The sequence below is a fragment of the Solanum lycopersicum genome, chromosome 7 (genome assembly GCF_036512215.1).
Source record: "Solanum lycopersicum chromosome 7, SLM_r2.1".
In the NCBI taxonomy this organism is placed as follows: domain Eukaryota; kingdom Viridiplantae; phylum Streptophyta; class Magnoliopsida; order Solanales; family Solanaceae; genus Solanum; species Solanum lycopersicum.
In genome coordinates, this window is record NC_090806.1 from 24,085,181 (window position 1) to 24,111,742 (window position 26,562).

Here is a 26,562-nt window from a genome sequence, read left to right on the forward strand (position 1 = left end):
TCTGATAGTCGTCCATACCCCCGTCCCATAAGTGCAATTCACTTCATTTGAGCACCAAAGACTATTCTGTCCGAGCTTTTGAATAATTACTTCCTTCCAGAGGGAAGTTTCTTCATCACAGAATCTCCAAAGCCATTTCATCAAAAGGCACCTGTTTTGAATTCCCAGATTTTTTATTGCTAATCCTTTGTGTTCTTTTCTTAATTGAGTGACCTCCAATTCAACCAGATTATATTTCCCCTTCTCTTTGTTGCCTTTCCACAAAAAATTTCTTCTTAGTCTATCTAGCTTGTTCACTACACTATCAGGAATAGGAAACAAAGACATCACATATGTAGGTATAGAGTCCAACACTGAGTTTATTAGTGTGACTCTTCCCCCAAATGACAAATATTGTGCTTTCCACAGTGCTAGTCTCTTTTCTTACCTTTCTACAATGCTGTCCCATATCTCTACTTCTTTGTATTTCCTGCCTAATGGCATACCCAAATACATAGTAGGCAACATGCCCACTTCACGCTCCAATACACTAGCCAAGGACTGAACATTCATTACCTCTTTGATAGGGAAGATACTACTTTTCCTCCAATTCACCTTTATGCCAGAAACAACTTCATATACCACCAATATGACTATAACATAGGTAACTTGTTCCTTGGTAGCTTCACAAAAAATAATGGTATCATCTGCATACAACAGATGGCATATCTCCAAATCACCCTTCATTATTCTAAAACCCGTGAGCCAATTATTGTGAATTACTTTTCTCATCATGCTACTTAAACGTTCCATAGCCAAAATAAACAAGAAAGCGGATAAATGGGTCTGAAACCTCTTAGTTCCACTGCTCCCGTCTTTTTTGGTGTAAGGGCTACATACTGACATTCAAACTTCTTTCGAGGACTTGATGATCATGGAAATATTGCATTGTCCCCTTAATGTCACCCTTAATAACCTCCCAGAAAGTTTGGTGAGCCCATTTCCTTACATCATTTCGAGCAAGAATTTTATCACATTCAGGGAAGCTTCCCACTAAACACCTTCCAAAAGAGAGTTCTCAGAATATGATGGTCTCGCTCCCATGGGATCCATGTATGTTCCACCCACGTACTCTCCTTATGACCACCTGGGCTTTTGTAACAACTCTTTAAAGCTTTTTTCTCCCCTGATTATTTTTCCTTCCTTTGCCTCTTTGATGTTTAGAGCCTCTCGACTATGCAAGCCCTTTTTAATGATACTTTCCATTTTTAACGTCACATTCAACCAGCTCTCATTGAAAGCATTTTCTAGAACCCTAATGGCAGTTTTGGATTCACCTATGACAGTAATAATCGAAATATAACGGCCAAAGTTGTTGAATTTCATAGAGAAGAACAAGTGTGTTGACCTATCTATGCATTTCCATGTTTTGTACACCCTGCCCTTGTAGTTTGAGGCCTCTCTTAATCTCCGAGATACCCAGAGTAAGGCTTCTCTACTTAAAACCATTCTACGGAGACGTAACTTGGAACTCTCTATCTATTCGTACCAAAACTCAATACGAGATGAGGCCAAAGTGATGTCGAAAGATTTGCCCTCGGATCTAAAATAAATACGATTGTCCATCGATGACAAAAGGTTTAAAACATAGAAAAGACAAAGTAGGTTGTGTGGAACTCTGGTAGCCGAATGCCACCTGAAAAGAGGAACTAGAAGTCTGTAAGGGACCTTAGGTGATTACCTTGAAAACTGTGCGTGTGAATAGTTATACACATTGTGATTGCGTGTTAGTGGTTGTAAAGTTGAATTTGGTTAATGTTAGTAGTTGGTGGTGGCTGTAAATGTGTGGTGGTTGATGTGGTGCTAGTTATGTTGATGGAGGTGGTTGGTTAGTAAAGTTCGACCATAAAGGGGTAGTGGCAATGGTGCTAGTTGTGATGGCGAAGTTTATAGGTAGTAGGAATTGACTCTAGTGGTGGAGGTGGTTGATAGTGGTGGTGGAGGTAGTGGCAGCTATATAGACGGGGGCGGCGGCGGCAACAATGGATATAATTATAAGGATGAAGGAGGTTAAGTGTGGTAGCAAACAATAGTGGTTAGCAATGATGGTGGTTGTGATGGTAGACTGTAGATGTGGTTGGTGATTGGCGACGGTAATGGTGGTGTTTAGGGTGTCAAATGGGCGAATTGGGCTGAAATTAGAGAAGTAAAAGTGGACTGAATTAGAAATTGGGTTGGGTTATGACCCAACCAAATTTACTTTGGATTTAAAAGGGTTGAGTTCAAATGGGCTAAAAATCGGTTTAGGTCACGTTCCCGCCCAATTTGACCCTCTTAATCTCATCGATTTTAAAATTTGCTATTTACATTATATGACCACAACTAGTAAAATTATTCGCGCTTCGCACAGAAGTTTAATATCACCTAGTTTATAATATAATACTTACAATCTATCCGTCGTTAAAACAAAAAAAACTATATTATATTAGATACACTATTACGTAGTAACAAACATTAAAAATGTAAAGGAAATTATTAATTATATCATCTTATCATTTATCCTTCAACCAATCATATTTAATTTGTTTTTGTAATTTATCCTTTTGCCTCTAGGAAGTATTACTATTTGATATTTTTGGGAAATTAGATGAACATCAACATGAGATAATAAATTTTCTAATAAATAAATAATATTTATATGTACTCACAAATACTTATAACAATAACTTTGAAGAAACATAAACAACATGAGCAAAGTACCGGAGCAAAGTAGGGGTGGGCATTCGGTATTTCGGTTCGGTTTTTTCGGTTTTCGGTTTTTGTAAATTGCGTACCGAATACCGAACCGAAATATTTCGGTTCGGTTCGGTTTTTGTTAATTTGGTTCGGTTTTTATTAATTCGGTTCGGTTTTTTATTTCGGTTTTTTAATGGGCCTGTTTAGTGGGCTTTTTAAACTTAACAATTTTTTCAATTTTTTGTTTGATTTTTCAACTTAATGGGCTTTGATATTTCAACTTAATGGGCTTTGATATTTCAACTTAGGGTTTCTTATTTTTTTAAAAAAGATTATATAATATTAATAATTATTAAATATAATATAATTTATAAATTATAATTTAATATTTCGGTTTAAACCGAAATACCGAATTCCAAAGTAACATGTACCGAAAACCGAACCGAAATGCCGAAAATACAAAAAATTAAACCGAATACCGAACTGAAAACCGAAATACCGAAACCGAAATTCTGAAAAATTTCGGTTCGGTTCGGTGTTTCGGTTTTCCGGTTTTTATGCCCACCCCTAGAGCAAAGTACCCACTGAATGTATAGTATCCCCTTAAGGAAATCATTTCCCTCTAGTATTCGAGGTTTAATAGAATAGATCCTCTCAAGATGGAACAATTTTATTCACAAGTATATTGATACAAAAATAATGGTGTAAGTGAGTAATTGATCAGGAGCAAGTACTTGAATATTTAATTGTGCAGAAGAAGTAGTTGAGAATTCTCGTTGTTTTAAAATGAGAGGAAATCCCTTTATTTATAGACAACAAAGGATATTGTAATGGAATGCTTATTGTGCCTTATTCAAAAGGTCACAACTCATTGAAAAGTTACAACTCTTCGGAAAGGTCAGAACTTTTCATAAAAGTCACAATTTTTCATAAAAGTCGTAACTCATCATAACAGTCACAACTTTTCATAAAAGTCACATCTTTTTGGTTATTTTTGGGTCACTCTTCATAGAAGTCGGAACTTTTCATAAAATTCATAACTTTTCACAAAAGTTATATCTCTTCATGAAAGGGGAAGACTATTTTTGGAAATAAATAAATTTAAAAGGAAATTATAGCTTGTGGTGGCGTCACATAAGCGGGCCTAGGGTTCTCTTTTATATAAATATATGATATGATTTGAATTCCAACCCAAGAAAACAAAATAAATTCTTAATTTTGAAAGTCACAAAACATTATACCAACCAAATACATATATATTGAGATGACTTGTTCAATGCAAATAAAAGTATTAAAATTGGTGAATTAGAGATTAAATTGGGCTAAATTGAAGATCCTTTTAAAGTGGGTGGAGACATCAATTAGTTGAGATTGATCCAAATAAGCCGTTAAAGTTTTGGTTGGGTTGGGTGGATTACCTATATTTGGGCTCATTTTCAGTCCTAGTGGTGGTGGTGGCCGTGGTTGTGATGCCGGTGGTTAGTGGTGGCGGTTGGCGATTGTGAATAGAGTGATGGTTAATATTATCCACACAAGAATACCTTTAATGGTGTTAAGACTCTTAGATCTAAATGATTAAAATGTATCCACCCATTAGATGCCCTAAATCTTAATGTTAAATGCACTTGATGGTCTAGTATCTGAACTATTTAGATGATTGCCACGACTTATTTATGCGGAGGTGCCATAGTGTATGTTATTTGCAAGATGACATAATATTAATTGATGAGACTTGTAGCGAAGTGAATGATAAGGTGGAGGTTTGGAGACACATCTTGGAGTTTAAAGGGGGTTAGGTTGAGACAAACTAAGGCAGAGTACATAGAGTGCAAGTTTAGTGACATGACTCAAGAGGTAGGTGTGGAAGTGGAAATCAATAAAAAATCCACCTATAAGGGAGAAAACTTCAAGCACCTTGGATCAATAATCTAAGGAATTAGGATTTAGAAGATTGTCAATTATGTTATATACTAGGTAATCTTTTCGCGCTTTGCACGGTCATAAATAATAATTGCATTGAACTTGCAAATTATTTTTTACTAATATCCATACATTAAAAATAATGGAGAATAGGTTCTTCAAAAAATATTATCAATATTCGAACATGAATTTGATTATTTGTCATTATCACATAACCGAAGAACCTCTAATGAATAAATTATTCACAAAATATTAAATCATTGGTTCTTTAATCAACATAAAAGGAAAATAAAGAAGAAAATAAGAATATATATACAAAGGCATTTCGTAATAAATAGAAACATTTAAGTTGCATAGATAATATATTTGTGATAAATGTCTTGGGAGAAAATTCAAAATTTTGCTAACATATTCCAAAAATTTTTTTACGCTTGAACATGAAAGAATTTATAACTTTTGAACTTGCATAATGAATTTCTTCAATTGATGAGAAATTTCGTATCTATGTAAAAATAGATAACATGTAAGTTTATATACAGTATTTTTAAGTTATAGAATTTCATATAGAATATGTAAACATGAATTCTTGGAACTGAGTACAATAATTGCTTTATATACAATGAATATATGTACTATATGTGTATATTGTATATGTTCAATATAACTGGAGACAATAACTTTGCAGAAACAAAAACAACGGAGTTTAAAACACGTACTCAAAAACAACAATTAATTTCATGTGTATAAATTAATGAGTTTAAAAAATACTAGTGTATGTTAAAATAAAATGAAATAGAAAGGAAAAAATTGAGTCCAGTAAATGCACAATGTCCCCTTTAAGTAAACCATTTCCCTCCAATACGAGAGTTTAAAAAATTACATCATCTCATGATGGAAAGATTTTATCCACCAACTTATTGATAGAAAAAACACTGGTGACAGTTGGTCATTCAACAGGAGCAAAGCACACGAATAATTAATTTTGCAGAAGTAGTAGAAATAGATCAAAAATTTTTGTTGTTTTAAAATGAGAGGAAAACCCTCAATTTATAGACAACAAAGGGTAGTGTGAATAAATCTTTATTGTGCCGTGTCAGAAAGATTACATCTATTTGGAAAAGTTGCAACCCTTTGGGAATTTCCCAACCTTCGGTAAAAGTCGCAACTCTTCATCAAAGTCGCAACTTTTCATTTAAGTCCCAACTTTTTATAAAAGTCACAACTTTTGAAAGAAGTCACAACTTTTTATTAAAGTCACAACTTTTCATAAAAGTCACAACTTTTGATAAAAGTCGCAACTCTTCATTGAAGTCACAACTTTTCATAAATGTCACATCTTTTTATAAAAGAGGAAGACTAGTTTGGAAATAAATAAATTTAAAAGGAAATTCGTGCTTGTGGTTGCGCCACATAGGTGAACATAGGATTTTCTTTTATATAAATTTATGACTGTATTGGAGCGGGATGGGTGAAATGGAGGCCTGCATCCCGTGTTTTGTGTGATGAGAATGTGCATCATGACTTAAATGTAATTTTATGTAGCTGTTGTCAGATCAATTATGGTGTATAAGATGAAGTGTTGCTTAGTCAAGAACTTGCACGTCGAAAAGATGAAAGTAACGAAATGAGGACGTTGAGATGGATATGTGGGGATACCAGGAGATATATGATTAACAATGAGAATATTCAGGGCAAGGTGGGAGTGACCTCCGTGGTGGACAAAATAGGAAAGCGAGTCTGAGATAGTTCAGACATATGGGAGGAGATGCTTAGCTGCCCCACTGAAGAGGTGTAAGAGATTGACCATGGTGGGTTTGAGGAGAGTTAGAAGTAGGACATAGAAGTATTTTCTTTGAGATTATGAGGCAAGGCATGACACTCCTCTAGCTAATTGAGGTCATGACCCGAGATAGGAGGAAATAGAGGCCGAGAATTAGGGTAGAATGCTAGTAGGTAGTCGATCATTGTCTAGTTTACTTATTAGTATTTTTATTATTACTGTCCTGTTATCTTATAATTTGTTTTCTTATTAGGATAGTTATCAATATGTACCATTCCGCCATCTAGTTAACCAAACATAGCCAAAGTGTACCCTACACATACACTCGGTTGTATATAGTGTGCATATGCTGTGTATACATATGTATATTACATGTACAAATTTTTTTATTATATGTATAGGTATGCATATATTCTACGTGCATGTGTATCAGTATGTGAATGTGTAGGTATATATATTACATGTATATGTATATTAGTATTAAATATAATCTATACACTGTGCACATAATTTGTGAAGTGGCTAAAAGGTATTGGGCTGTAATCTTCTCTTTTTATTAATAGTTATTGTTTTTGCTCCGGTTATTGTGCTATTTGCTGTTGCTAGTGTCTTTTTTCCATTATTTCAATCCTGGCTTCTGCACTTATGTATTCCCTTTTCATACTTGCTTTAAAATGTTTCACGTAAGCCGAAGGTATATTGGAAACACCGTCTCTACCTTCACAAGATAACAATAAGGTACATATCACATTCTCTAGACCCCACTTGTGGACCCTAGGTATGTTGTTGTAACTGTTCCATTAAAAAAAGATCTGGATGATAGATTGAGAATTGATGAGTTAACCTTCACTCCCTTAGTCCCTCGTAAAGATCTACTATTTGGTATAAAATAAAGTTAACGAATAATAGATGTCAGGTTCGAGCACCTGCAGAACTGAATAAAGATGACTAAATTATCTTCTGGTTATAGTTTCAAAGACATTTCTTTGGTTATATTCATATTTCTTACATTCACCAGAAAGTTGTTTTGAGTTTGTTATTTTCGTCATAGCTACATACGACAGTCTTCAAACAATGGCAATAAGTCAAATTTCTGTTTCGATTGCCAGGGTACTACAGTAGTCGCTGGAAGGGCAAGAGCTGTTGTTATTGGGGTTGGATCTAATACTGCAATGGGCAGTATACGTGATTCTATGTTAATGACCGAAGATGTGAGCTTTAAATGTTGACCCATGCTAACAACACCCTTTATTTTGGTGTAACAGTGATTTGCTGTCTTATTGGTGCAGGAGGTGACGCCATTGAAGAAAAAGTTGGATGAATTTGGCACTTTTTTGGCAAAGGTATGACTGTATGTACCTTTATTTCTTTCCCCTGTTACAATTTATGAGATAATTTTTTGTTATTCCTAGATTTCACCTTCACCCAACTCCTTTTTTAATTCTTATGTACTCTAGGAAGTTTTAAATAGAAACCCTCATGTGTTCTCTGTGCATTAATGATACTAGGATTTGTTGTGCTAGTTTTAGGATTTTATATAAGCTGGCATGATAATTTGTGTTACTAATACTGCTATCTGACAAATTAATCAAGATTACATCTGCATTTTGAATATATATACACAAAAGAGGGCACCTATCTATAGTTCTATACAATAATCAATCCCTGTAGTGAATTGATGAAATTTAACATACTGTTTTTATCCTAAACATATCCTGTAGGTTACACCACAAAGAAAGTTGAAAAGATCGAAAAACAGGTCCATAGCTGCGTTGCCACTGTGCAATGCAAAAAAGAGATGTCTGCTGAACTTGTCCTCTGTGTTGCATAAGTAGCATCTGCTGCAATTGCTCATTCCCCCTCTCTGTAAATTGCTTTGTGTCAGACCGGCATCATGAGCTAACAGCCACATATAAAAAGGATATCTGCCGACGAGCTTTTGTTTTCCATAATATCCAAGGCTAGTAGCGAGTACTTTCTAGCACCTTGTTTAATCACTGTAGCAAGAGCCTATTGAAAAAAACACAATTCTGTTGCCTCAGCCAGAAGAATTGAGCTGCTTCATCAGTAAATAAAGCCAACTCGTCCAGATCCTGTAGCAAGAGAGCCATTCTTGGAATTTACCAATCAAAACATGGTCTTCTCTGTTGTTTTCCATTCCAACATTGGGATACAAGGCTATCAGTGTCGGAGTAGTTTCAGATTAGTTCTTTCGATAGATGTTTGATCCATATTAGTTCACAAGTCGCAACTACTATAGCTTTATATTCAGCTTTGCTACTAGATCTTGCAACCACACTCTGTTTCTTGTTCTTCTAGGATATTAAATTGCTGAACCCTCTAGCTAGAACACAATTTGTATGCCGAACAATGTTGGCATGTCCTCGATCCTCGTACAGTAGTCCTTTTCCTAGAGCAGTTTACTATAGTTAAAAGATTTAATATACTGAAGAATACAGACTACTGCATCCTATGAGCTTCACATGCAGAATCTATAGATTGACTAACAATATTCATTGAAAAGGAGATATTAGGCGCGTTGCAAGGAGATAATTTAGTTCTCCATCTAATATCGTGTGTCTCTCGAGATTGCTGAAAGGCTCCCTGACCTGGCAGAAACTTAAACATTCAGATTCATAGGTGTACTGATAGGTCGACAATTTGCTGTTGCGCATCTCTTTAAGTATGTCGAGAGCATACTTTTGTTTCAAATGATAATATCTAACTTGGATTGCGCGACCTCAATCCCCTTTGTATTAAAATGCTGAGATGTCATTTCAAACTATCAATGGCCTCTTGATTCATGCCAGAGATAACTATGTCATCGACCTCCATTTCAATATAGTTTTGAGATGCTAATCAACTGACAGTGGGGGGACTACAGTGTGACGATGAGGGGTGAGATGTAACAACCTGGAGGACACCTTATATACAGTAGGAAATTGTGCTAAGCCAAATTCTGTCTCATACCGAGTCAAGATTACTTGGCAACTCAAAAAGCATGAGAACTAAGAACTCTTCTGTCATTCTCCTCTCCTTTCTTGTAATACCCTCGTATTCACATTCTATACTCCTTTTGTCACAATTTGACACCCTTCCTCTTGTTCTATGTTTATCAATAACTCTGACCTATTTTCATTTCCTTTCAAGAGACTCCCAAAAATTATTAAAGCTTGGAAATTTTGATAATCCAATTATCATTCTCCTCCATTCCTCAACACTTGATATTTACTTTGTTTAAGTCTTTATACCTCTTCATTCGAATAACTAAACTTTTATCTAATTTAATATAGTACAAGAGTAGGTAGAGGTTCTGAAGTCAAGTTTCACCACCTACCGTCAACACAATTTCTCTTATTGCTTGACCCAAGAAAAAAGAATCAGAATAGCAAAATTTGTTGTATAGACAAATAAATAAAATTCTCTTTCCTAATAGATTAAGCTTCTAAATTCTGTGCATATAATTCGATGACAATTTGTGAGAGTGCACGCCTATTATGCCTATGGTTTCTAGGTGGCATATAAATTACATGAGCCACAAGCGAGATAATTCTTTTCACTACCCTATCCTCCCACCCACACTCCATCTCCCCACTCCTAAATCACCCACTCTCCCTCTCTTCAAGAGGATTTTTGTTCCTCACCTGTCTTTCCTTTGTGACTTGAATCCCTAATTTCTTTGTTGTATTTGGGGTGTTCTGCCAAAGATTAAACCTCCTTGTCATAGGTTAGACAGATCTGACATCATTTTAGAACATTTGTTTGGTCCAAGTCAGTTGGAAGATGCGCATTAACATGCGAAAGAGCCATACTATTACTAGTTGGTGATACATGACCTCTAGAAGTTGGCAGATTTTTGCGGGTGCAAGTTTGACGATAAGATAATTGGGATGCCACTTGAGCCCAAGATTCGAGATATAAAATTCTGGCCACCTGTAATTCGGTAGTTTGCACAGAGGTTGAGCAGATTGAAGCAATTGTATAGAGGGTGCAAAATCACACTGCTGAAATGAACCCTCTATAGTATAGTTATCTACTTTATGCATTTTTTCTGTATCTCAACTACAGTGGGATAGAAATTGCAGAAGATGATGAGGTAAAGGTATTATCCATGTTTAATCATACTTTTAAGGGTATTACCTTTTCTATACAGACTATAGTTAGAAGACATGCAAAAGCTTAACTTCAACTACAGTATTTTTATTTCATTTAATATTGTGATGATTCTAGAAGCTGTTTATTCCAAGTAATACTCAACTCAAGCTCCTAAAAAAAATTTAAAAACTTAAGCTGCTTGAGAACAAGCGAGATGACTCCGGGGGTGTGTGTGTGTGGCCCCGGGGGGGGGGGGGAGCAGAGTTATCAAAGTGGAAAAGCTCAAAACAGCTCTAAGGCATGTGAGGGCTTTAAGCGTAAAGAGCAAATAAAGCGTGGGCTTTAATGAAAAAATGCACAAAGGGAGAAAAGAATACAGATATATTATGTTTTGTCCAAGACCAATATATTTTATTTTGAGCAAGTTAAAGTTATATTTTGCTATGCTGTCAACCATTAAAAAAATTACTATGCAAGTAATCATAATTACAAGAGCCTAAGAGGTCTACTAGCTGTTCTACCTCATCTATACCCTCTTCTTTACACCAAAGATATAAAGTATTAATGCAGTTTTCTTTTACTTTCTGCATTGGATTAGTAATATTCTCAAAATATCTATTTTATTGTTTCTTTCCTTCCAGACTGACCACCATATGCAAGAAGGGGCTTGGCTCCACCATTTTTTCTGTTTTATACTCCCACCTCTTCTCATCCAGCAGGTTAGAAGATCTGCTGTATGCTCAGGCATCATCCATGGTTTTTGGATGAGATTAAGAGACATATGCCACACCTGAGATGTCACTCTACAATGGAGAAACAGATGGCTATTTGTTTCCTCCTTTTCCTTGCAGAAGAAGCACCTTGAGACAATCTCAAAACCTCTCTTTTTCAGTTTCTCTTGAGTGAGACATGGTCTTCTACATACTTTCCATGTGAAACACTTAATCTTGGTAGGGATATTAGATTTCCATATTTGTTTCCAAGGTCCAGGGATTTTCCCAGGTTGTGAGAACAAATTTCTTCTGTACTAAAATTTTTCCATCCCTATCATGTCTCCATTTGGTTGTATCAGGGCTGGTATTTAAACCAGAGAAATCACTCAACCTTTGCAGTAAGCTGGCCACACTCTCGATCTCCCAGTCATTTAGAAGCCTCCTAAAGATGATATTCCATCCTTGGTTAGTCCAGGTCTCAGCAATGGATGCTTCAGGATTGTCACAGACAGAGAATAAATCTGGAAAATCCTCCATGAGTGAGTTCTGGCCGATCCATTTATCTTTCCAGAAAAGAATTCTAGTCTCTTCACCCACCTTATAACCTATGCTCCCGGACAATGTTCTCCAAATAGAGACCCCATAAGTTTTAGTCACAGTGTTACTTGTCCATTGCTCAGTCTGTCCGTATTTGCTAATAATAACATCCTTCGGAAGAGCATGATCCTCTTTACCAAACCTCCACAACCATTTTGATAAAAGACATGTTTTGCAGCCCTAAATTCGTGACACCCAGCCCACCAGCTTTCTTACTGTGTTGTACAGTTGTCCAAGACCAATATTATAAACATGAATGACAAATATATGACCAAGGAAATTGAAAAAATTTTATAATAAAGTGAAATATCCATTATTTAGTGTCACTTCTTCATACGAGGCTCATTGGCAAGTAAACGTTTGCCTCAGAACCTTGATGACGCCATTGAAGCGTACATAAAGCGAGTCGAAGCACTCAACACGTTTTGAGCCTCGCTTCAGGGCTTAAGCGCGCTTAAAGCACACCTTTGATAACACGGGGGGGGGGGGGGGAGCATAATAAAAAGAAGAATAGCATTTGAGATAATGAAGGAAGCTACAAAAGTTCTTTAATGAAGTAAATATGCCCTATTTCTCTTATTTCATAATATCTTGTCCAAGAAACATGGGTATACTGTATTGCTAAATGGGGTGAAGTGAAACATTTTATTAGGAGCTGATATTTTCTGTCTAACAGGTCATGAGATTTCACTTACCACCTAATGTGACCTAGAAACTTATTTGTTCATACATATTTCTCTTCAATCTTTGTTATGTTGTTTGCTTGTGAAGCTTTTCTTTCGTTCTTTTAGATCATTGCAGGTATATGTGTGCTAGTTTGGGTGGTAAACATTGGGCATTTTAGTGATCCTGCCCATGGTGGCTTCTTGCGAGGTGCAATACATTACTTTAAGGTATAGGAATCTCATTAAAAGCATTAACTAATCAATTTTGCCTGTATTATGCAAGTTCACACGTTGATTTAAATGTTAAAGTACAGGTACACTGAAGTTTTTAAGTGTCTGATAATAGACCTTTCCCTTGCTTATTTATTATTACTGAGCACTTAAATGATGTTATATTTTATTATATGATTGATTTTGTTTCAATGCTAGGTAATACCTGAGTTGTTACCTTCTCAAAGTAAAAATGAAATGCTAGGTATTACCTGACAGATTTAATTTTCATTAGATAATGTACATTTACCAGAATCTTGGCATATTTAAGCTATGTAGGACGCCTTCGTCTCTTTTTGCCCTTTTAATTAGTTTTTGTTTTTCATGCGTAGAGGCACTTTTTTAACCTAATTGATAGTTGTTATGAAGAATCACACGTGGGAGAGATATGATATCTCTAATATCGGTACTAGTTACTACAATATTTTTAGGATAATTAAGTCGCTGGTGTTAGGATGATTCAAATTTTGAATTGTTGTCAGGTTGTCCTAGATAGTTGAGATATTTTAGTTTCTTAAATTTTTAATTATGCAGATTTTGTGTTTAAAGTTGACTATTTTAAACACACTTGTAATTGATAAAATTATCTAAAGACATTTCCAATCCTTTTTGCTGTCCCATCTTTCTAAAAAACCAAACAATGGTATCAAGAGCCTCATTGATGTTACGGGATCTGTGAGTTCTTCTAAAAAACTATTTTCAACCTGCAAGGGCTATTTACAACCCAATATTAACCCGTGAAGGCTACTTTCAATTATTTTTAACCCGTCAGGGCTATTTTCATCCCATTTTTCAGTTTTCAACCATGGCAACCAACAGTCTCTCTTTCAATACCCCACAAATTTTCACCAACATAAACTATCAAATTTGGTCTGTGAGAATGAAACGATATTTTGAAACCTATGTTTTCTGGGATGTTGTGATGGAAGAAAAATCCTTGCAACAATTTCTGGCAAATCTTATCATTGTCTAGAAAAAATACTTTTAGAAGAGCTTCCAAGCAATACCAGATTATTGGGGGTGTTTCTTAAACACAAAACCAAAAGATGAAAAAGAAAGAAGAAGAAAATTTGCAAGTTCAAAAACAATCAAAAGAATTCAGCATCAACCACCAAAGCAAATATTGAGGAGGAACAGTTTTTAAATTGCAGTAATTATAGGAAAGAAGGAGCGTTTAAATTTACTTTCTTTATTGTAGTAATTTTTAGTCTAATTAAGTTGCTAACCTTAGGATGATTTGGATTTTAAATTGTTATCATGTTGTTTTAGTTTACTGCAGTACTTTAATGTCTGCTTCGCTTCCACACTTCTCATTTGAGGGGGCTCTTTGTTCTTGCTTCATTTTTTTCAAGTTCTTTCTCTCTTATATTTCTTTTCAAGTCAGTTTTTGGTTTTAGAGTTCCTTTGGCATTGCTCTTGTTTAAAAGCTGTTCTAGAGACTTTATTTAAAAACTGTTTTATTTGTATTATCACAAGTATTTAACAGTTATTTTCCTCATGAGTGATATTTTCGTGGGATTAGTTGTTGTTTAATTGAGCAAATTATGTCTGTTATCCTTCTGTGGTTTGTCCGTTTTTGTCCTTGCTTCATTCGAATTCTTTACATGGGCTGATTTTGGTTCTGACTATACAACTGATGAGACATACTTCTCTCTTCCTTGTTTAGATTGCAGTTGCACTGGCTGTTGCAGCAATCCCTGAAGGGCTTCCTGCTGTTGTTACAACGTGAGTGTGTCTAATCATGTTCTTTGAATTCTTAATTGGTGCCTGGTATAAGATATCTGGGTATCTTCCAGTTGGGATACTTGCATGGATGTCATTATCTTTACATAATGCTTTCAAACAAAAAAAAAGCAAACTTAAGAGGGTAGAAGAACCAAGAAATATGCCACCAAAATGTTACTGCTGGAGCCACATGCAAAAGTCATTGTATGTTTCAGCAAAAAGAGTAACTTCACAGTCCTCTGTATAGAGAATAAACATTGAATTTTTTAACAGGTGTCTCGTGGCTTAATATTTATATTCTGATTAGTATGCCATAAAACGAGTTTTGTCAATAGAACTGTGTATTTTTTATTATTGGTTCCAAAGATACTCCATGCTTGTTCAAAGTTTGTTTGTTTATCTGTTGAGTTAGTTCTTTGCATATTACATGTAGCCATAATGCTCTTTGTTTAAGTTCTCTGTCCATTCTGATATGCTGCCAGAAAGTTGTCGCTTTAAAACATTTTATGTGCTGATATGGTGTTTTCATCTTTTCCTATATGTAGTGAAGCCCCAGTTTAAATAAAAATGGACAGTAAGCTTAGGCTAACTTTTAATTTTAGGTAGATGCTGATGGGGAAAAGACTGAAAGACTTTCTCCTCTCAGTTGTTTTGCTATCTCACATGTCATGTTTCACTTCCTATCTTATTTTCTGTGGTGGAAAAATCCATTTGCGGTTGTGTACTTTGTTCTGCATATCTTGAACCTGCTAATGTATGTACCGAGAGTATGTATTGAACATTTGATTAAACACTATTCTCTTTTAGCTTTGTATATTAGTAAAGCTAAAATAAATGTTTTTACAGTTCATCTGTTGTCGTAATAGTAGTACCATAGTGGTTTTAGTTAGCTATCCATTTATACCTGTGAGGTCTCTTTATATATCGATAATTGGGTGTTCGTAGAAAATCATATCTTTTTGTAGGTTTCTTACTTTTCTTTGTATACTTCTTTTAAATGGACGTCTCTTTATGCCCTGCTGTTAATATAATTTTTTACTTTATCCAAAAAAACATAGTTCTCCATTTATGTACTTCTTTTTATATTTAATTTCTCCTTTTATTCTGTTTTATATGCAGTTATCTTCACTTCAAAGTATAACTTAAGACAAACATATGTTAGTTTTGATGGGAGCTTATTGTAAAATACAATCATGAATTCTGTTCAAGTTTGCTAAAATGCAAAAGACTATCCTTCCTTCTGTATGTTTGAAATAGTAGTTGGAAAACATAAAAAACACATGCTTACATACTAACACAGATTGAAACTTTTATAAGTATTAGAGATTTATAGATGTAAAATGTTGTTCCATCAATACTTCTGGACAAATGGTTTGTATGTCAGGAAATCGACAAAGTGTGACTTGTATCCCATACATCTGCTTACATCTCCTCTCCTGTTTCATGTATCTAGTGCATGAGTCTCTGGTCTTATTGCTAGTGGCATGGGTAGAAGAATATTTTCTCTCCTTAGTAGTACTTGTGGCAGTCAATAAACCAAGTTCGTCCTAAAAAAATCCCAAGTACGATAAAAACAGAGATGGTCACTGAATAATATGCTTCTTATGCTTGATTTTTGGTCATAATTGAAGAAAAATATTATACATAAGAGTGATCCTCTACCATGGTGTGTAAGACTTCCCAACATACTTACTACTATATCTTTTATCATGCTTTGTTATTGTTTAGGTATGTTGCTCAAAGATACATTTTTGTTCTTTTACATTTATTTTGTGCTCGTTTTACAATCTCTTCCATCCCCTCACTCATCAAGAAAAAATGAGAAAAAGAAACGAAAGGTAGAGGATCCTATGTACTTTTATCTGATTATGACAGGTGTTTGGCCCTTGGGACAAAGCGAATGGCTCGTTTAAATGCTATTGTGAGATCCTTGCCGTCCGTAGAAACCTTGGGCTGCACGACAGTAATCTGCAGTGACAAGACTGGCACTCTCACAACAAATATGATGTCTGTGTCAAAGGTACATTGTAAACTGTATACACTATTTCTGTAGTTTTGAACCTTTTCCGCATATTCCCTTTTTTCCCAAATGGCCTATGCTACAGAAATATTATATGTTGGGGGAAGGGGTTACTTTAAGCACTTGAAAATGCTAGGCAGGAGCAATCTAGAAAGTGAGGATGATAGCATAAGTAGAAGTGCCACAGAATATATGCACTGCGATTCAAGCAACGACAAGAAGGTGAAGGTTATGTGACATTAGAAGGGGTTGTGGTGTGTAAATGCAGTCAATTCATATGTTTTGGCTCGAAGTTCCATGAGAATGGCATGACTTAGATGAAGATGTCACACATACAATTAAGATAAGATGGTTCAAATTGAGAAGTCTATTGAAATGTTACGCATTAGGAGGATACCTGTCAAAGTTAAAATTGCAAGTTCTGTAGAATAATTATGTAAAACTGTTATAAGAGCAGGGATAACATATAGCATTGAGGTATGGGCCTCTAAGATGTCACAACCCAAAACGAGTCATGAGTGACCCCACACTTGACCTCCTAGGTGGGTGAACCAATGAATTCAACCCCAACTTATATTTATCGTTCATCTTGGGAAATACTAACATAAGGCGAAAGCTTATATCTTATTATATATCATTTCCAATTCATTACATCAAGGACATCTAATCTCCAAATACTGAGTAAGAGTATCAAGACACCAAAATAAATGAATAAAATAGTGTGTCTGAAAACTAAGGACATCATGCCATGACCAAGAAAATCCAACACGAGATTGAATGAATAGCTCACCCTGAACCTAATATTTTGGAGCTTGGCTAAAGCTGAGGGCGAGTCTAGTCGTTGGTACATTCGCTGCACTCCACAAAAGGAAAATAAAGAAAATACAAGTTGGTGGTCAATATAGGGCAACACATGCTGAGTAGATATCATCGATCAACTCAAAATATAAATCAATATACATAAAGTAATAACATGAAATCAACTATACCACTTAGCACGTGACAAACAACAGCCACCATGAACAAGTGACAACAACACTGAAACAAGTACAAAGCAGTCCACAATATTGAGAACACACATGATGTCTCATGCCTCCACACCACTCTCTTTTGGGAATTATGTTCTTTGAGATTTAGTACATTCAGTTACTTTGATATATTTTCCTTTAATGTTACCGTGTTGGAACGTGACGCCCAATCTAATAATATCGTGTCAGAACGTGACACCCGATCCAATAATACTATGTCTTAATGTGACACCCGATCCAATAATATATTGTGTAATATATAGTTAATTTATTTATCATTCTTTATCATCTCTTTCCACTTCCTTAATAATGTATCATTAAACCTCATTTATTCAAGGCATCTTTTTAATAGAACAAGTTCAAGATTATGGAAGTCACATTCTTGGGATTTCAGGCCAATCACAACAACACATGAATTATTGAAACCACAACAACCAAGTACATAGAGAAATTCATAATACCACTTTATGACTATCAATCACTATTAATGGTCTATCTAACACATACAAATCGTTACCTTCTAAAAAAAGAGTCTAACACATAAAATAAACCATAATCGACTTCCATCAAAGAACTGAAGTCACATAAGTCACATAAGCTAATTCGTCAATTCTTTTCCTTTCTTCAATGCCTCAGATTATTCCCAATCTAGCAAGTATGGATAATTTGTAAGTAAACAAATTCAATTCTATAACCAAGCTCCTAATCTTGATGCCAACTAACTTCTTAAGTCTCATATTGTCAAGCCAAGGGTTAAATCTCAATACGTCATATTATTATAATTTTAAGGAATTAATATAATATAATACTCGTAATATTTAGTTATATATATAAAAATATATTAAAACTTAATTCATAATAATGTGATAGCATTAACAAGTTATCGTAACCCAAAGGTCAACTAATTAAATCACGATCCACATACATGATACCACACCCTAACTTCCCCGTACATCCATCCTATATCTAACACAAATAATATCTTGTGATTAAACTTTTCAAAGCGCCAACCAACAATTATCAATATTGTCCAAAAACAACAAATGAAATTCTTGTCCCCCAAACTTCCAACCAAATACGACCCACTTCCAATTCATAGCAACCGTAATATTATAATTTTATTAGGATGCATGTCTATCTATTCCATTATAAGTAATGAAAATAAGATGAGTTCGAATAGAAGAAGTAAACCTTGGAGCCACCATCGACCTCCTCTGCTATTGTCTTGTCGTTTTTGAGTTAATATCTCAATGTGGGAACCCTAATTGCTATTAATTCAGTTCTTTAAGTGGTATAGTGTATTAAATAAATTATGGCTTGACTCATTAACCTCTAATTAATAAAAATTAATTATTTAATAAATATCCATCAACTAAATAACTGTAGTTAATGAATAGTCCAAAATACCCATTTAGAATCTATCGGAAGAGTGCTTTATGAAATAAGAAGCTCTAGGTGGGTTGTTACGTAAGATCAAATAGAACTGTTATAAGAGCAGGGATGACATATAGCATTGAGGTATGGGCCTCTAAGATCAAATAATCTAAGATGAGTGTTGCAGGAATACAAATGTTAAGACGGAAGTGCATTTATACTAGGTTTTGACGATCATAGAGATAATACTCTATTGACCGTAAGTACAAGCAGCATACATAGGGGATAAGTTGAGAAACTGCGGCTTTGTGATGGTTTTGACATGTTTGACATAGACCCCAGGTGTCATGGTTCATGTGTGAAGATGATAAATGAAGGTGTTAAAACAGGTGAGATTCTAATTTCTTGGATACATACGAATTTAGCGACATATATTATGCAATTGAAGAAAAAGATCCATATAGGTGTAACTAAGTAGTTGAAATTCATACTTAGTCATGTTAGTAAGGTTATTTTGGGTGCAAGCTCTGCTAGGATTCTTTCTGACAATCCTTTTTTATGCCAGTCAAAACTGTAGAGAACTTTTAGTGTTAGAGAATCTAAATTATTATACATCGGAATGCAATAGGTTCAAAGGAGTGATATGAATATAATGCAGATGTTTTGCCAATGCTTTAACTTTAAAAAGTCATCAGCACAAGAAAATTATGAATTCTAGATTTGAAGAGCACATAATATGGAAGCTGGAATAAACGGTAGTGGCAGCACAAACAATGGAAGATGAAGAATTGACCCAGCAGTGATATGGTGGGCCATATAGCAGGAGAGGAATTCTAGGTGTTTTCAGGGCAACAACAACCCCATGCGTAGGATTAAAATGAACTGGATTAGTGTATTATTACTTTTTGTTATTGGGTAGTAGACATCTTAGGATCTTTATAAGATGAAATAGGTCCTAGAGATAGTTTCTGATCTTACTCTTTTAGATGTAGTTTTTTTGATGTAAATTTTTGAATACCAGCCTTAGTGCTGATGAAATATGTACAAAACCAGTTTCTTTGTCAAAAATAAAAATAACTGTTCACTGGCTAATGAATTTTCGGTAATACTTTTTTCTGTTCAGATTTGTGTGCTTCAGTCATTAAATAATGGTCCAATGAACTCTGAATACGTTGTTAGTGGAACAACTTACGCACCAGAAGGTTTTATATTTGACAGCTTGGGAGCCCAGGTATTCCTTGTTATTCTTGTTCTTGTAGACAGATTTCCGGTACTTCGTTTGTTTTGATTGCAAGCATTACTGCTGTTGTATTAGGAGGGCAATGATTGTAACCTATCTCTTAGACATTTTAAGACCTGATAAGTTTTTCCTTGCATCTCTATTATCATCATAAGTAAAGGTTTTTGCCCAAAAAAATCAGAACTTTTTTCGCAAATATTTTTTTTGTCATTTGGATATGCAACATGCTACGGAAAGCAGATGGCCTCTTAAAGACAATGCGTGGCCTTGTGCTGGTATATGCTGGAGGAGGCTTTTGGACCCTCAAAAGTTGTGACTTTTCCTTTTGCATTGAGAATTTTAAAAGCCCTCTCAATATTGTCATTTCTCCCTGCTAAATATTTTCCCGATCTTCTCAGCTCCTCCCTCATGAATGTCAAATATATGAAGAAAGAAATTAAAAAATAATTAGGATAAGTGAAACATCAATTGTTTAGTGTCGCCTTTTAAAAAGACGTCCATTCACTAGGAAAAGCTTGCCTTAGAACCTTGATGAAGAAGCAAAAGCTAACATTTAGAGAGGCGAAGCGCTCAACATGTTTTGGGCCTCACTTTAGGGCTAAAGCATGCCTTTGACAACACTACTAAGCACCCTCTATGATGAGTTTACTACACTCTCTATGATGAGTTTGCTACACTCATTGAGATTATTGGAAAAGAAATACATTTTCCCATGTATGATGTCTTAATGATTTACACATCCTTTGCACTAGTAAAAGCTGGGAAGTGGGTGGCTTCTTGATGAGATTGTGTACATTTCCTTTCGGTAGAATTTCTGGGACATACTTTAGTTGCGAAATAACATGATCTTGACGGAGCAACCTCAATACCTGAAAATTACTTCAGTCTTTCGAAGTCTTATAGTGTGGAAGTGCTGAAAGCGATGTTTCATTTGGTAATACCACCCTGATTATTGCTGGTGATATTGATATTGTCAACAATAACAATTAGAAATGTAGGAGAAAAATATTATTGAGTTGTAGTTGTGTCTACATTATTACATTGAGATCCTATTTATAGACACTAAAAATAGGATACTATTTACTCTTTCTATTCCTACATAAGTAAGATTGTATAAACCTATTCCTATTCTAATAGCCATAGGATTGTGTAAACCTATTCCTTTTCTAATCAAATTAAACCTATTCCTATTTTAACATCCCCCTCAAGCTAGTGCATACAATTCATGTACCTAGCTCGTTACATATGTAATTAATACGAGGCCAATGATGGGGTTTGTAAGATATCTGCTAGTTGATTAATTGACATCATAAAATTGACAGTCAATCTCAATGTATAATGCCGATAAAACACAGAGTGATAAAATTATAGTGTTGAACTTCCCAAACCAAACGTGCAAAGACTGTTTCTGACTTAGACCTTAGACTTAGACTATAGAGTAACTCACATAATCATCATACAAGACAACTAAACTCCCCCTGAGCAACAAAGTGCTCAAGATCTTGTATGAAGTATATGGATTGGAATCAATAGATAAATCGATATTGGACAAGTCACCGAAAAACTGTCCGGAACATGCTCATATGCTGGAGTATTAGATTTGATGGCTAAAAGTAGTCACAATCACAATCTAAGAAATAAAATTATATGGGTAGGGTTGGAATGATGTCACGACCCAACTAGAAAATAGAATTATATAGGATTGTTTGAATTGATTGAACGACCCCATTGATAAAAGAGAAATAATATGGGTAGGGTCGAAATGATGGCACGACCCTAATAAAAAAGAAAAATCATATGAGTAGGGTTAGAATGATGGTACAACCCTACACAAATAAGATTTAAGGAGTCATCGAACAGACAAATGGAAATATGCAAATTAAACAGAGGAGTCACGGAATAGACACGTGATGCTATGCAATTCAGATATGATAAAATAGTTCAGAAAAATCCAAAGTACTACACAAATAAACTATGATAAGTAGTTCGAAGAGATGCACGATGCTATGCAAATCAGATGTACAAAAAAAAAGACAGTCACCGGAAAGATGGCACAGTGCTACACAAATTATATATGTAAAAACAATCACTAGAATGATGACACAGTGCTACACAAATTAAATATGAAAAAACATTCACCAGAATGATGGCACGATGCTTACATAAATCAAATATGATGAAATACTCACTAGAAGGATACACGGTGACCCAACTTTTGCTAACATTATTGTTTGCCAAACGGGTACTGGTGGAATACAAGGAGGTTCACAGATTCTCCTCCACAACCAAAACTCTCAAAACGCTATGACTACATTGTGAATGTTAAGTTAGAAGGAACAATCCTATATTTATACAGTCCAAACCTTTTCCTACAAGAAAAGGACTAGTCAAATGTTATAACATTTTTCTAAAAGGAAAATGTATTTATGTTAAGAAAGTCACAGGAAATAAAACCCAATAAATCTCCCCTTTTTGGCCTGAATTTCTGACAAAATAAAATTGTCCACCTTTTTCATGTAATCTTTAGGATCTTGCACCTCTTCTCCATTATCTCCTCCGTTAAATTTACGTCTTGACATATAGAACCTCTCTGAACAATTTCTCCAACAAAAATCTTCATCACTGTAAAAAAGGTTGCGGCTAGAACTACACCCGCCATGATGAACACCATCTCTAACCTTGCTTCATCATTGAACCATGTCAATATAGGAGAAAAATATTATTGAATTTTAGTTGTGTCTACATTATTACATTGAAATCCTATTTATAGGCACTAGAATACAATCCTTACCAAGTAGGATACTATTTACTATCCCTATTCTTATTTAAATAAGATTGTATAAATCTATTCCTTTTCTAATAGGATTGTGTAAACCTATTCCTATTCTAATAGGATCTATTCCTTTTCTAATAGGATTGTGTAAACCTATTCTTATTCTAATAGGATTGTATAAACCTATTGCTCTTCTAACAATAACCACCATAAATAGATAGAGCAGAATGTTGATGAAACATAGAGTGATAAATTTTAATACAACTTCATGCCAAATTCCTAAATTATTATGTGACTGTTTCTGTCCATAGAGTTGACTGGTGCTATAGACATTTGAAGCTACTAGACTCCCTCTGAGCAACAAAATTAGGTGGTTCCTCCGTATAAACTTCATCCTCAATACCCTTCAGGGCGGCCCGAGCTTTGGACTTCCATGTTGGAGGTCTCAAGTTCGAAACCCCTTGCCATGGAGAGGGAAAGCTAGGGGTTTGCCTTTTAGGTAAAGCTTGCACCGGACTTGCCTAGTGCGGGTTACCTCTCATGTGTGGTTTGCGAGCTATTGCATAGGGGCGGGAGTTTTACCCTGTGCGCACCCAAAGGGGCGGCCGCTGGTTTCCCTTGTCATTAAAAAAAAACCTTCATCCTGAGTACCATTATGGAGAAAAACGTTCTTGTGGATAGTGTGAAACATAAGCTAAAGAATTTATTATCAGAAATATGATCAGAAGTGTTGGGAGTCCAGGATTCACAGTCCAAGGGTATAAGAATGTTAAACACAAGCAAAAGAATTACCATCAGATAAGGAACCATTTACAGCCTCAAAAAAGATAAAGGAACCATTTACAGTCTCAAAAAAGTTTACCAAGCATAGCTGAAGTATACACTACATATACACTCAGTTATATATGGTGTGTATACATATGTTTATTATATGTATAAGTATGTACATTATATGCAAATGTATGTATATTATATGTGTATTAGTGTAAAGTATACATTACTTGTACACTGTGTACATATTTTGTAAACTAGATGGCCTAAAGTTATTGGGCTGTAATTTTCTCTAAAGAAAACCCCTAATTACACCCGATGCAGTATAAGCAACATGAGCATTTTAGGTGGTCTACCACGCAGAGAATTACCTACTTCACTAAAAAAGTTATTGAAAGGCTATAACACTGCACAAACACGTCAGAAAATTCACTGGAAAATGAAAAGTGATCGGAAATTGAAGAAAATATTATGATGGGCTCGAAATCATGGTATGATCACAACCAAAAGAAAGAACTGCTCTGAAGATTGGCCGCAAACTGCCTCACACGCTGAAGCATGTGTTGGACACGCCAGAGCGGAGCTTTGTCAAGCACATGAGGGTGCATCATGGGGGGTTCTGCTGAAGCAGTTATCTGGGGTTTGGTTGCCAGATCTTGCTGCACCTTGACTACTGGGAGAAAAGGAGATGGCACAGGGAAAATCTAAAAGTCACAGGAAAGAAGGCATGGAGATTGACTATCCTATTCCTGAGATTTCTGACGGTCGCTGTAATACCATTTGAAAAATAAAAACACGAGAAATTATAATAAGATGCGTTAACTACATTATTAACTAAGCCCTATTAATACGAAGTACATTATAATCCTTTACCATGCAGGGCACTATATATATTAAATAATCTAGAAGAGTTATAGGGTAAAATTATTTGTTTGCTACTTGCTTCTGTTCTCCATATTATATTTATTTAGTAGAATATTTAATATTGGTGTTCTGTGCAGCTAGATATTCCTGCTCAGTATCCTTGTCTACTTCATATAGCAATGTGCTCAGCTCTATGCAATGAGTCTGTTATACAATACAACCCAGATAAGAGGATTTATGAGAAGATTGGTGAATCAACTGAAGTTGCCCTCCGTTTGCTGGCAGAAAAAGTTAGTCTGGACTTTGGCTTGCGTGTCGCTTCTTTATTCCTTATCTTTAATTTATATGACATTTTCTTTTTATTTTGTAGAATCCCAAATGTTTAACATTGTTTTACTGATAACATTATTTCATAAGGCCATACAATTTTCAAGCTTTATAGTTTATCTAATTCTTCAAATTCTATATAATTTGATTATTCCTATCGATCTGGCTATGCAACCATTATTTTATTATTTCATTTCACCATTTCTTGTATAGTAAGTCAAATTAACATTTCAAATTCCGATAGGTCTATTAAAAAGGGATGTTGGAAGTATTTGTTTAGTATATGTACATATTACAGCACATCAATTGATTATGTGGCTGATAATCAGATCTAACTCTATGCTTATGCTCTTATCAATTATTGTCAGATTGGTCTTCCTGGTTTTGATACAATGCCCTCTGCTTTAAATATGCTAAGCAAGCATGAACGGGCCTCTTACTGTAATCGGTATTGGGAAAGCCAATTTAAAAAGGTGAGGTATGTTCCCACTTTATTTATTAGTGCTGGAGATAATGAAAATCTAAGATTTGCATTCACATTCTTATGGAATTTCAAACTAACTTGCTTTTGCTGAAACATGAAAACAGTCATGTTTGAGCTCTCCATATTGGAGTGTTTTTCATGTTGCCGAACACATTAGGATCATGTTTGTCTTACAGAAGTGTTCCAAATGATTTTCCCAATTGGTTTGTAGTAAAATGTTGCTTCCCATTGTGATGATAGTAACTCCCTTTTATGAAATGCTTACTACAGCAGTCAAATGTTTGCAATAGTTTTTTCTTGGGAAATACGGCGAATGTAATTATTTTCACCATTTGGATCCTCACATTCGTTAAAGACATCATGCATCAATTGTTGTTTCTTGTTTACATATGCCTTCGGAACTTTTAATGAAAACAAAAAGCTAAGAGGAATTCTAGGTAAAGATTCTTGCAAGTAAAAAAAATCTAAAAGAGCATTACAGGAGCACCAACTTCCACTACGCGGGTCTGGAGTAAAGCTTGACGACCAATAGAGAAAAAAAATCATTGCAAGTTTTGCAAATTCCACGTAGTCCGCAATATTAGGGTCCCAAAACATGAAAGATCTTGAACGACCTGCGTGGGCTACCCTGAGATTTGTTAGCTAATTCAGTATAGATTATAAATTTGTTTTGGTTAATTAGTTAGAGGTTGTTTGGATTGGCTTAGCTTAAGTTATTTTGTCTTTATGATTTTTTATACTTTTTGTGGTGTTTCGAAAAGAAAAATATGCTTTTAATCACTTAATGTACGGCCGAAAAGTACAAAAATAAGCTAAAAGCTAAAAGTTGGGTATTCCCAACTTACGACTTTTAGCTTTTACTAGCTTATAACTTATTTTAAAAAAGCATATCCAAATGCCCTCTTAGTTCAGTATAGAACATAATTCTGCCACAGAAGATTGCAAGTAACTATTACATGAATGAGTCAGATCTCGTCCCTTGTTGGGCTTGGCTACTGTGTCTGTGCGATCTTTGCTGTTTATAGTAGCATGCCGGGTTCTATAAACTATTTATCCTTCGATTTTCTTAAATTTCTCACCCTTTTCCCCTTTCTCTTGGCTCCTAACACTTGTTGCACTACAATGCTGATAAATGCATTGTTTATCTGCACTTGAATAAATCATGAAAGGCTAATTTGAGTTTTTAGAATCAATACCTGTC

The 26,562-nt window shown here is 35.0% G+C and overlaps 1 protein-coding gene across 5 annotated transcripts in view; it reads left to right on the plus strand.

Annotated features, from left to right (window-relative positions):
- Positions 1-26,562, plus strand: part of LOC101256303 (calcium-transporting ATPase 3, endoplasmic reticulum-type) — an 86,400-nt gene that overhangs the window by 14,967 nt on the left and 44,871 nt on the right. For all 5 annotated transcript variants that reach the window (XR_011210647.1, XM_004242901.5, XM_019214832.3 and 2 more), the window contains 8 exons: positions 7,525-7,626; positions 7,705-7,758; positions 12,612-12,713; positions 14,422-14,480; positions 16,356-16,500; positions 20,026-20,133; positions 24,688-24,840; positions 25,246-25,350. Coding sequence is in view for 4 of the 5 variants with exons in the window: in XM_004242901.5 (XP_004242949.1) it covers positions 7,525-7,626; positions 7,705-7,758; positions 12,612-12,713; positions 14,422-14,480; positions 16,356-16,500; positions 20,026-20,133; positions 24,688-24,840; positions 25,246-25,350 (828 nt within the window). In the remaining variant the exon portion in view is untranslated. The remainder of the gene's footprint in view (positions 1-7,524; positions 7,627-7,704; positions 7,759-12,611; positions 12,714-14,421; positions 14,481-16,355; positions 16,501-20,025; positions 20,134-24,687; positions 24,841-25,245; positions 25,351-26,562) is intronic.